Raw genomic sequence first — 12,914 nt, 5'->3', positions numbered from 1 at the left:
AGAAAATGTAGATCTTTAGAGCCTTGTTTGGATTTTTTTCAGAGTGTGATGGTCGGTTAGCTTGTGAAGTTTTCGAAAATTGTTTGCGAATTACCAAACCCGCATCCGTGATATTATATCCAAACAGTTTAAATAAAATTTCATTTTTGGCGAGTTATCTGGAGTTTAGCTCTGCAAAAAAATCTTTGCGCTAATGTCAAATTTCTTCGGTGCTCTTTTTCATTTGTTTCGATGTGTTGAGAACTGTTACTTCTCTGCCGCTACCAGCATTTGAACTTACTTGAATAAGGGGAGTGATCATTAGAACCTTTACCTGTATGCATGTTTGGCTTTAGATGACCACTTATACAGCCTTCTGAAGTTGCCACGGAATAAATAGCTAAAAAAAAAGTCCTGTTGGTGGGTGTGGCTTAAATGGCACCTCCCACTGAAACTGTGACGCGACACTCTCCACTCCTTGGCTTAAAGCTGGAATGCGGATACCTTAAAGCATTTTTAATTCAGAGGAGAAGTGTATTTGTATATTTTTAAAAAACAGCTGCATAATGCACATCAATTATTTTTGCTAACAAAGTCTATGAAAGATGATAATAGTGATCTTAATCATGATAGTGACTAATATAAATTGGGCTAATATGCAATAGACTATTGATTAGTAGTTTGGTCTCGTCTTGTTTTTCGAAAGAAAGTCGTTCGTGAGTGTCTCTGCATTGTCCTACGGTATTTATGTGCAAAATTATGTAGTTCCCAAAGGGATGAACCTTCAGTCCTCTCGCTTTATTATTTTTTTGACTTGCATATGAAGGTACCACCTCAAACATTTCCATTTAGTTGATAAAAACAGGACGATTCACACACAAGCACACTTAAAAATGCCTGTAGGCGTCAAGCCCTCTTGAAATCAATATATCAATTGTGTCTGAACTAAAGTGAAACTGTTTTCCTCAAGCCTAGAGTATTTGCTGCTTAAGGTTATTTTTCGGACTATGTTGAGGTGAAGATTCATCCTTTGGGTAGACGAGTTAGTGGAATGTGCCTTTTCTGATGGTGCTGTTCTCAGACAGATAAAATGCGACATTTTTTAAGGGCCCAACAAGCCTATATTGAAGTTATATTAATATGATATACTGTATAATGTGTGTTCAAGAGTGTTAAAACTGTATGTGTGGGTGTGATTGTGCCTCTTTATTCGCCAAGAACACATTAAATCACAGAGCTTGCCAGTTACAGGGTCTCTGGACCAAACTTTCTACAAGGGTTATAGCTACTTTTTGTAAGGATTTGGCACTGCAAAAGTAATAGATCAAGCACTGACCAGCATAAGAAGCCCAAGTGATGTTTTCCTTTATTGTTTTATGTCTTCAAACCATTTTTAATAACCAAGACAAATCTGTGTTCTCTGTGTGTGTGTGTGTGATGAAATAGCAATAACTGAATTGGTAATGTCACTAGTATTTGGCCTAAATTCCAGTTTTAGACACCTTTTCATTAATGAACTTCACGGATCCAACTGTTACATTTATTAACATGATGATCTGGTGATTATAAAATGAGGATATCTGTATCTGTGATTAAATACAGCACAATATGTATCAGATTTATCATACTATGCAAGCTTCTTCTCATCTTGAAGGAGCTTCATAGGATTTTTAAGCACTCTTTCCATTGTGATGCAACATGTTCAGCGCTCTGATATAATGGTTTAGTTAAAGTGTGATGAAATAAGATTACTGAATTGATAACAGAAAATATATATTCGTCTCTCGTTTTATTTCAACCCTTCTAATTGTGGTCTTTCATTGGTTTATTTGGTTCTATTTAATTGTCAATATTTTAATTAAAACGGTATGTATGCAAACTTGGATGGATATGTCTTTTGAACTGTTTGTCTTGGACAAAAATGATACATCTGAATAAATATTGAATGTACATGCATTTTTGTTTACTGTGCAAGAAAGGAGTATGTAGTTCAGTGTTAAGTATTAAAAAATGGTTATTTGAAATAAAGCTGAAATAGAAATATTAGATTATTAGCTTAAAAAAATAAAATGAGAAATATTACTAAAACTGAAATGATTAAAAAACTATATGAAAAAATATATGAAGTTTGTTTGCAAGAACAGAAAACTCTTTTTCAAAAATCATTTTTTTATGTTATCATGTTTTTATTATATTAGCTGTATTTTTCACTTATTTTTTAACCTAACTGCAGTTTGATGAAAAATATGATTTTTAAAAAATTTTAAAAACTGAGTTATCTGTTTTTGCAAATTAACTCTTCATATTGTTTACTATACATAGTGAAATTACTCCCAACTAAAAATGTACAAATAAAAGCTATTTGTAAAATATCAAATAATATGTTATACAAATAACATCATACAAATAAGCAACACTGGTGTAGCTTTTTTTTTGTTTGGTTTTTTTTTTCAAATTAATATCTTCTCATAAATGTAAATAGCCACCGTAATCGTTTACAGATATAGATTGAACTGAGAATGGCTAACATAGTAAGATTAGATAAATAGAAATGTTGATAAATACTTTATTAATCCCATAGAGGAAAGAACAATGCCCCGAGAAATACATTATTTGAATGACAAGATACAACTGACTGATTTAAAATATGACCTTTTCCATACACAAACAGTTTGTAACAGTTACCACCTCAGTTCACTCACATACAGTCTAAAACATATGAGTGAAAACTCACTTTATATCAAATTTACTTAATACCTTCCTTATTAATTTAGTTGCACATTGGGATGCAGGGAAAATGACATCACAGTGGTAAAGTGCCATAACAAAATGAAACTACAAGCTGCATCTTGCAAAAGGCTACATGGCTTTTCTCTCGCTATATTAAATGGGAGCTGTTTCCACAATGGGATAAAAAAGCTAATTGTGACTCTTCACCTCACAATTCACTTTTTTCAGAACTGTGAGATATAAACTCTCAGTTCTAAGAAAAATGGTCAGACTTGCAGGATGTTAATTAAAAAATGTGAGGAAAAAATGTCAGAAATATGTCGAGTTATTTCGTTATTCCGACAGAAAAAAAATATTACAATTACTTTTTTTTTTCATTCTGTGGGTGAACCAAGCTTCCATAATATTACATAAGCATTATTGCACAAAACAATAATTCTCAACTCTTTCCCCCAACACAGTATTAAAGATCAAAATTAGATGCTTATAATTAGTGTCTGTTAGTTTTGAGACAATCTATAGTCTAGTTTAGTCATACAAGTTGACCAAAAAAATGTTCAGTAGTTAAAACTGACAGCAAGTAGCAAATAATGTTCATCATGGCTGTGATGTAAACTGAAGGTTATTGGCTATTTTAAAGCCCGAGTTTCCTTTTGCAATGGGAAATATGTCAGCACATTTAGAAAGCACATTTTGACCAACCATTTCACAAAACAAATCATAAAATTTGGAAAAGGCAGTGCGTTACTTGGAAAACTTTTCTTTTTCTACTGCTGTCCTTCCATACTCAATTGTACATGAATATGTTGCTCTAAATTGATTTTGGTCCATGCTATTTCATTTCAGTGGGATTTCCTGCAGCTTTTCTCAAGTTCCACCTTGGTTTTTGGAGGTATGGACTGAAATCTGTATGCGGTACACTTCCATGTCTGTGGATGTGCTTTGTGACATACCGCATTATTGTCCTGAAGTATTTAGTCAAAGACTGGTCGTCTGTAGTCATAAAAACACATGGTCAGTAATAATATGTCTGTATTTCTTTCAGGTAAATGTGTGTAAACTCACATTTCTTCATGGTCTGTTTGGGGCTGTTCCTCATGTTCCTCCAGATCAGCCATAAGGAAGGAGTCTGTGGAGCAGGTGCTGATCCTCATGGGTGCAAGACGCCGCAGTCTGTTGGGTGTCCAGGGCAGGCGCCGCTGGGCCCTCTGGGAAGGTGCGACAGCCTCAGTCTCCATTAGCCAGGGTAGGCTGCTGTGAGTGGGACTGTCCAAATCTGGCAAGAATACTGGATTCTCTATGCCAGCTTTAATGAGACATGCAAGAAACATACAAAAACTTCTTAAGCAAATGTGTTACTTATGCAAACTATATTGTAGGCCTATAGATTTATTGCTCTTTATGTACAAATCCACATATGTTCAGACCCTTTTCTTACCTCCCATTGTATATGTGTCTCTCATGAAAGTACCACTGATAGCACCAGTTTCACTCCCTACAGCACTGTCAACTAAAAACACAAAATCCAGCTTTTTCAAAGACTGATAATTAGAGAAGAAAAGTTTAATAAAAAATGTCAAGTACAACTTCTTATATTATTTTTAATTTCATTATATTCCAAAGCATTTACTTGAAAATCAATAAAGCAACCAAATAAAATACAAATTTTTATGTAAATGTATGCATATAATTTATTATATATATTATTAATTATATGTAAATGTGTACATATAATTTATATATATATATATATATATATATATATATATATACACACATATATTATTTAAATATAAATAATTTAAATACTTTTATTTTCATATATTTATTTATTTAGTTTATTTCATTATATTTCAGTGTGTATATTAAAATAGACTTGTGTGTGTGTGTGTATGCCAAGTGTATATATATGTAAATTGTTTAATTTCAATATCTTAAAATATGCATTTATTTACTACTGTGTGTAAATTATATTTTTGATGTTAAATATATATATACTTTAAATATTGTACATATATATATATATATAAAATTAAAATATTTTGAAATATGCATTTTTTATATTTATGTATATAATTTTTTTAGCAACATATCTATCATCTATCTATCATTTATATATTTTTATATACAGCTTTATTTATGTATGTATTACGTATTATTTCTAATTATTTGCAGTCAATGATTAATAATAATAAATTAATTAATCATTAATGATTATAATAAAAAATATTCTCACCTTCATCTCCATATAGGTGGTCTGTGCCGTCTGGGTGTCCGTTAGGCATCTGAAAATATATATATATAAATTGAGAGATGCAATACTATAATTGAGTGATCCAGGTGAGAGAGGCATCATGAAGGTCTAATACCGTGTGTGTTAGCTCCTTCTTGTGGTGCTTTGTGATCTTTTTGGCAGGGTTGACACCCATCTTAGCTGATTTGAAGGACTCGAGGCGGCTCCTCATGGTCCTCTGGAAGATCTCCTGCACCTCTTCCTCACTCTGGTTGATGCTGAAGTGACTGCGACTGTATTTGTGACGGTGCTGCTCAGAAAGAGAGAAAATTATGGGCCAAATGAGATGCAAACTGTATGCACGTCTGTTTGAGACAAGCCATTCATACATGCTTCCTGCTCCTGTACAGGTGCTGCTGTAGAAGATGATGGGCTCTGATGTCATCCACCGCATTCTTCCTGTCTTGGCCATGGATGTCCAGGGATATAGAGGGAATAGTGTCTTTTCTAATTTACAAGAGACAAAACAATTCTAGTTATTGCCACATCTCAGTATATAGGAATGGTCCAATTTGAGCAATTTTGGCTTTATAACTCTGGCAAAGACTCTCAGTCCTGTGTGTCAATCTCTGTCAAGACAGTAATTATCGCCCTACTTGATTACTCATAACTGTTTTACGATTGATTACAACTGATGGATTAATTACGCAACTGTGTTTTAATATGATTTAAACAGTCTGTTCACTTACACAATGGAGGTTACTGAAAAACTTTCAATTCCATGCTCGTAATTTGACATATCAACCATTATATCAGGCATCACATCTGTAAATTCTGAACCAAATTGTTTTTTGAAATCTATATTGGCTGCTTCATCGCTATGAATGAAGGCCAGAGATCCTCGGCGTTCACCCTACATGAAAAAAGAGAGAGGTTACATACATTTCTCATGAGCTTTTTTGTTGACAGTACACAAGCATTGCATTACAATCACTATATCCACTATGACTGTATGTAAAACTATTGCAAACTTTTTTATTACAGGAAACACATGCACTTTGAGCTAACCAAAAAAATGACAATATTGTGCAATATAACACCAATCTATGCTCTTACCTCACTGACGTAGTTAACAGCATCTTCCAGATTGAGTTTGTGGAAGACAGTAAATAGGTAGTCTCTGTTCTTTCTGGCCTTAGGTTTCATCAAAAGCCAGCTGATATAATTTTCCTCAAACCTGTTCCAACTGGGAGAGAGATAAAAGAAGATATGTATGTTAATATATTTATATTATTTTTTATTTCCACAGAACTGAGGAAAACATACCCTCTGGTCCACCAGTTATCTCCTATCCGTCCACAAATGTCCTCCACTGCTGCTAGAATGTGGTCAAATGCCTATAAAGACACCATATATATATACATATATATATAACTTTTATAACTTTTTCTATAGCCATCAAAATGCAAAACACAAATGGATCGGTTAAAATAAACATACATTTTTTTAAATATAAATTATATTTAATCAAATACACCCACTCACACATAGTCTGCAATACTATTATGTGAGTTTGAAAACCATATAGTGTCAAATAGTTACCCTATTGTTTAGTTTCTCGATAAGTTTCAAGTCCGAGTGAGCTGCTCTTTTGACCTTGAGCCACTGAACCAAAGGCTTCATTGTGATTCCCTAAAAAGAATCCACATGACATTATCACTACAGGTTAGATAGGACGTACTAAATAAGCCAAGCATTTAGAACCTCGTAATTATGATAAGAGTGATGGATAGGGTTCTAACCTGAAGGATGACAGTGAAATACACCACAATAAGTGTTGTACTAATCATCAGATTCTTCTCAGGGATCTTGTCTTCGTTTAACATGGCTGCTAGTCCATAAGCCACTGCTCCCCGCAGGCCACCGTAGCTCATTACAACCTGGTCAATGACCTCGATGGGAACCAATCTGAACTTGTTCAACATCCAGGTGAGCAAGAAAACACCTGAAAATAATAAAACAATCATTCCTAAACATATCATAAAAACAATCCAAGAGACATTTGAGAGTTATTCTTTGAAAGAGAAATATTTGAAATATCTGGGAGATTTTTAATGTTTTATCATTCTTTGTTACATTATCAAGCATAATTATTTAAAATAATACTTGTAAGCAATATGATTTTTCTGTTGCACTAAACACTGCTCTTTATGTATATACACTGAACAAAATTATAAATGCAACACTTTTGTTTTTCCCCCATTTTTCATGAGCTGAACTCAAAGATCTAAGACTTTTTCTATGTACACAAAAGGCCTATTTCTCTCAAATATTGTTCACAAATCTGTCTAAATCTGTGTTAGTGAGGACTTCTCCTTTGCCAAGATTATCCATCCACCTCACAGGTGTGGCACATCAAGATGCTGATTAGACAGCATGATTATTGCACAGGTGTGCCTTAGGCTGGCCACAATGAAAGGCCACTCTAAAATGTGCAGTTTTACTGTACTGTAGTCAGTATCTGGTGTGACCACCATTTGCCTCATACAGTGCAACACATCTCCTTCGCATAGAGTTGATCAGGTTGTCCACTCCTCTTCAATGGCTGTGCGAAGTTGCTGGATATTGGCAGGAACTGGAAAACGCTGTCGTATACGCCAATCCAGAGCATCCCAAACATGCTCAATGGGTGAAATGTCCGGTGAGTATGCTGGCCATGCAAGAACTGGGATGTTTTCAGCTTCCAGGAATTGTGTACAGATCCTTGCAACATGGGGCCGTGCATTATCATGCTGCAACATGAGGTGATGGTCGTGGATGAATGGCACAAAAATGGGCCTTAGGATCTCGTCACGGTATCTCTGTGCATTCAAAATGCCATCAATAAAATGCACCTGTGTTCGTTGTCCATAACATACGCCTGCCCATACCATAACCCCACCACCACCATGGGCCACTCGATCCACAACGTTGACATCAGCAAAGCGCTCACCCACACGACGCCATACACGCTGTCTGCCATCTGCCCTGTACAGTGAAAACCGGGATTCGTCCGTGAAGAGAACACCTCGCCAAAGTGCCAGACGCTATCGAATGTGAGCATTTGCCCACTCAAGTCAGTTACGACAACGAACTGCAGTCAGGTCGAGACCCCGTTGAGGATGACGAGCATGCAGATGAGCTTCCCTGAGACGGTTTCTGACAGTTTGTGCAGAAATTCTTTGGTTATGCAAACCGATTGTTGCAGCAGCTGTCCGGGTGGCTGGTCTCAGACCATCTTGGAGGTGAAGATGCTGGATGTGGCGGTCCTGGGCTGGTGTGGTTACACGTGGTCTGCGGTTGTGAGGCCGGTTGGATGTACTGCCAAATTCTCTGAAATGCCTTTGGAGATGGCTTATGGTAGAGAAATGAACATTCAATTCACGGGCAACAGCTCTGGTGGACATTCCTGCAGTCAGCATGCCAATTGCACGCTCCCTCAAAACTTGCGACATCTGTGGCATTGTGCTGTGTGATAAAACTGTACATTTTAGAGTGGCCTTTTATTGTGGCCAGCCTAAGGCACACTTGTGCAATAATCATGCTGTCTAATCAGCATCTTGATATGCCACACCTGTGAGGTGGATGGATTATCTTGGCAAAGGAGAAGTGCTCACTAACACAGATTTAGACAGATTTGTGAACAATATTTGAGAGAAATAGGCCTTTAGAAAAAGTTCTTATAGGCCTTTAGAAAATAGGCCTTATAGAAAAAGTCTTAGATCTTTGAGTTCAGCTCATGAAAAATGGGGGCAAAAACAAAAGTGTTGCGTACAAACAAAATAATTTTGTTCAGTTTTGTTTTTGTTTTGTTTTTTTTTGTTATGGGTGTATAAATTAATCTTGACTAATCCTGTCAAGCACGACTTGACAGGATTAGTCTAAATTAACTGATCCACCCATCACAAAATTACATAAAGAGCAGTGATTTTGGCTGCTCTGAAAACTCAAATTATTATGAATATTTTTATAAAGTTTAATATTTAATATTTTATCATACGTTTATGATTTGGTTTGGGTAAAACAGGTTTTGGTAAGTGTTTATAGTGAAGTGTACTATGGGAGTTTGCTATTATATTGCATGTTTGAATGTCACTTATCACTTTGCAACTTAGTTTGCATAACAAATGAGGTAGTGACTGATTGGGTCTGTTTTATCTGTTTAAGTTAAAGGTATAGTTCACCCAAAAATTAATCAGAGTTATATTTAAAAAATATCCTGGTCTCTTCCAAGCTTTATAATAGCAGTGAATGTGTGTTATCAGCAGTCCAAAAAAGTCAAATAAAGCATATCCAGATTACTGTTTATAAAGTTTTAAATATGAATATTTTTCTTACAAAAATGCATCGATTCTCTTCTGGAGGCCTTTATTCACCCCCAGGAGCCTTGTGGGACACTTTTTTATGATGAATGGATGCGCTTTATTTGACTTTTTTTGGACTACTGAAAAATAACACACATTTACTGCCATTTTTTAAATATAACTCCGATTGGATTCATCTGAAAGAAGAAAGTCACCTAGATTGCCTTGGGGGTGAGTAAATCTTGGGGTAATTTTCATTTTTGAATAAACTATTCCTTTAATTTTATTCTGACTTGAAGTTACAATATATTTAGACTTGGAAAAAAAGCTATAAACAGATTTTTGTCATTTTAAAAAGTATGTAATCGAATGTTGTGGACAAAAATTGTATTTACGAGAGTGGATTATCAGTTTAATTATATTAAATAAAATGTTTTTAAAAAGTTTTTTTTTAAGTTTTTATAGGGCACAACTGCACTCACCTATGATCCTGTATATAAAGACAAAGAGGAGGGTGAGAAGGATGAAACCTGTGTTCCAAACCCATATCTCGGTATCAATGGCTGTAACACCCAAGAATACGAAGATCATGGTTTCAGAGCCATTCGCAAGCACCTTCATGGCATGACGAACCGTTGTGACTGATTTCTCATCCATGTTGGCATTCACATATTTCTGACAGCATATACCGCAGAAGGTGATTCTGTGACACAGAAAGGCATACTTGTCCATGAGCTGAATGAATTGCCTAGAAAAATTGTGCATTGAGCCCAAAATTCCTGCAGTGCTGATGTTGTATTAATCTACATATTCTCTATACATGTTGCATTGTTCAAGAGACTCTTACGAAAGTATTGCAGAGAGGGAGAGCATTTCTGCTGTCAGGTAAGCCAGGTAGCCCACCACAAAGACAAAGCCGGCTTCAATGATCTGAATGTGTTTGGTGCACCTGGTCAGCATGGACAGTAGGATTGCAAACAATATGCCAAGAAACGAACCTCCAAATGCCACCACAACAAATGAAACTGTAAGAGGTGGAAAGCGAAATAAATTAATCTGGTAGGTTTAAAGTGGAAAAAAAAGAAAATTGTTATGTTCATTATTATGTATGAGGTGTAGAGTTGAATATTCATACATATGCCCTTAATAATCTCTACGGCGTCAATCTTTGGGCCTCCAAGAGAAACAAAAGCATCAAATACATTGTAAAGCACCTACAAAAGAGGGAAAAGGTGATTACATAAGTGGATTGAGCATAATGGCATTTAGAGCATTTGAGGAAATTGAGACTCACCACTGTGACGCCATCATTGAGCAATGACTCTCCAAACACCAGGATGAAGAGCACCTCATTCACATGAACTTCCTCAAACACTGCAATCACGGCCACCGGATCCACCGCGGCGATTAAACTGCCAAACAATAGAAACTGCAGGAGACCTATGTCCAAGTTACCTGATGATTATAGAAAGTGTCAAATTAATTCGGTATCCTCTACATTCTCATAATGGTTTGTATCATAAATAGATTTACCCATTGCTCCAGCCTCATAGCAGCCCCAGAGCGAGAGGCCCACAGTAGCTGCGTTCCAGCACGTTCCGAAGATAGCGTAAATTAGAATGGCACCCAGGTTGCTGAAAAATAGCTTGTTGGGCATAAAGTAACTTGCATCCAAGATGATCTGGGGCAACAAGTAGTAGAAGAAAGTGGAAGGAAGCAGTTTGAATGTCTGCTCCTTGTCTGCTCCCCAGACGATTCCTCCCAAAATAAAGCCCAGGATGATGAGCAGACCACTCTCTGGGAGCACACTGACATGATGGTTTAGTTCAATCACTGAATAGAGGGGGAGAGACAGAGAGAAAACGAGTGACAACTTTTGTAGCTAATTATGTTCAAGTTGTGGATGAGGTTAATATGATGCATATTAAAGATATAATAATGAATGTTTTAGCATTGGCGCTCCCTAAGATTGGTATTTGAAGTCATTTGGGGCATCTTCTCAGATTATCCAAGCATTCTTGTGATGTCCATAAGTATGTTTGTAAACTTTAAATCTTATATTCACAAGATGTAACTGTTATGATCAATTATGCAAATTATGATTATGCATACCAGTTATACGTTTACATTTACATTCATGCATTTGCCTGATGATGTGCACTAAAATTATAGTGCAAGTAGATTTTCTGATTTTTATTTCATTTTTAAATGCATCAGTAATTAAATGTAAAACTAATAGGATTCTTTAATGATTATCCTACTGGATCAGGTACTTGAAATCTGTTAAAAGCTTTTAATTAGTTTAATTAGTTTAAATGTTTACTTCTTTTACTTTGTTAAACATTTTAGTAATAACAGCAGCTCATATTATTTTACTAGTTTTCGTTCTCTTTCTTACAGAACCATCCATATTTAACATCATACTGGTGAAACCAGAAAAAAAAGAAGTTTTTTCAAATCATCCCAAACATTAACAGCACGTGTGGAAAGAACAGATCTGATCTCTCCATTCTGATAAAAGAAGCAGGATAAAATACCAATACTAACCTTGTTAATCACAGGCCTTGTGCAACATTTTCATCCCTTTACATGAGTAGCAATATGTTTAAAATTATTTTATGTGATTCTTTGAGCTTCCACAGCTATTGTACTCAATTTGCAGTTGTTACACAGTATTGTTATCAAACTTCCTAGTACAAGGTAATCAAAAGAGATCTTCTTCCTTCTCAGAACTGAACTGAACGGTAATTCAGCCTTTCATTCAAAATTCATGAGAAATACCACTGATGTCTTACACTGTATTATATTTTACACAAGCCTTTGGATATTTTAAATAACACACTTAATTCCTTACTTGTTACCTGCCAATCAATTTTTACTTCATAGTTCAAGCTACATACCTGATAGTTTCGCCAATCCAGCCACAAATACCCAAATTATCACCAGGTATGGGGTCTGAACGTGATGCCATTTAAATGTGACAATTGGTAGTCCAGTAAGATTCTCTTCCAGTTCATGATGAGGATTCTGGACCACGTTTGCATCTCCACTTAGTCCTTGGATAAAAGGGTTAACAAAACACACCAGGAAAACTGCCCTCAGCAGGCAGAGATAAATAGAGCTTGGCATTGCAACGGATGAGTGGTAAAGATGCACTTATAATATCATTCTTATCTCCAGTCTGTGCGCTATAGCTGTCCTTCACAGAATCTCACAACAGTCCATTAGTGGTTCCCAGTGTACTTTATTTTGCTTGCTTGTCCTGAAGTCCTTGGTGAGACAAAGTACTGCAGGGTCCCCTTTTAGTTAGTTTTCTTTTAAATCTGTGGTCATTTTCAAAGTTCATCCCTCTCTAAGTGACTAAGTGACTGAGCTGTCTTTCCATCAGTTGACCCTCTGTGTTTGTGGTTCAGGTGAGAGCGGTGGTTCAATCGGGGTAGTGTAAGTGTGTAATAAGAGCAGGGCTGAAACTTTTTGTCAGCCTTTAATTTGTTACACAGAAAGGGGGCTGAGATCTACGTCACTGGACTGTTGTTACTTTGTCACGTTTATGATGATTACTCTTTCTGCTTCCGTTGAATTGTTTCCCTTGCACTTCACTCTGGTTAGTGTTCAGCCAACTTTAACAG

At 35.9% G+C, this 12,914-nt stretch overlaps 1 protein-coding gene across 1 annotated transcript; it reads right to left on the bottom strand.

The window, feature by feature from the left end:
• Positions 1–2,535: 2,535 nt before the first annotated feature.
• Positions 2,536–12,691, bottom strand: slc9a3.1 (solute carrier family 9 member A3, tandem duplicate 1). Its single transcript, XM_079441605.1, has 17 exons — positions 12,186–12,691; positions 10,819–11,118; positions 10,580–10,740; positions 10,421–10,499; positions 10,133–10,310; positions 9,768–9,988; positions 6,745–6,947; positions 6,545–6,634; positions 6,269–6,339; positions 6,059–6,188; positions 5,692–5,855; positions 5,332–5,449; positions 5,079–5,252; positions 4,946–4,994; positions 4,148–4,219; positions 3,775–4,015; positions 2,536–3,702 (listed from the first exon to the last, which is right to left on the bottom strand). Exons 1-17 carry the CDS (start codon positions 12,412–12,414, stop codon positions 3,684–3,686), a joined length of 2,499 nt encoding a protein of 832 aa, XP_079297731.1. The 5' UTR covers positions 12,415–12,691; the 3' UTR covers positions 2,536–3,683.
• Between the last annotated feature and the right edge of the window lie 223 nt (positions 12,692–12,914).

The sequence above is a fragment of the Barbus barbus genome (assembly GCF_936440315.1).
Source record: "Barbus barbus genome assembly, chromosome: 19".
Lineage (NCBI taxonomy): Eukaryota > Metazoa > Chordata > Actinopteri > Cypriniformes > Cyprinidae > Barbus > Barbus barbus.
Note: the sequence above shows the minus strand (reverse complement) of the source record. Positions and strands in the feature narration are given on the sequence as shown.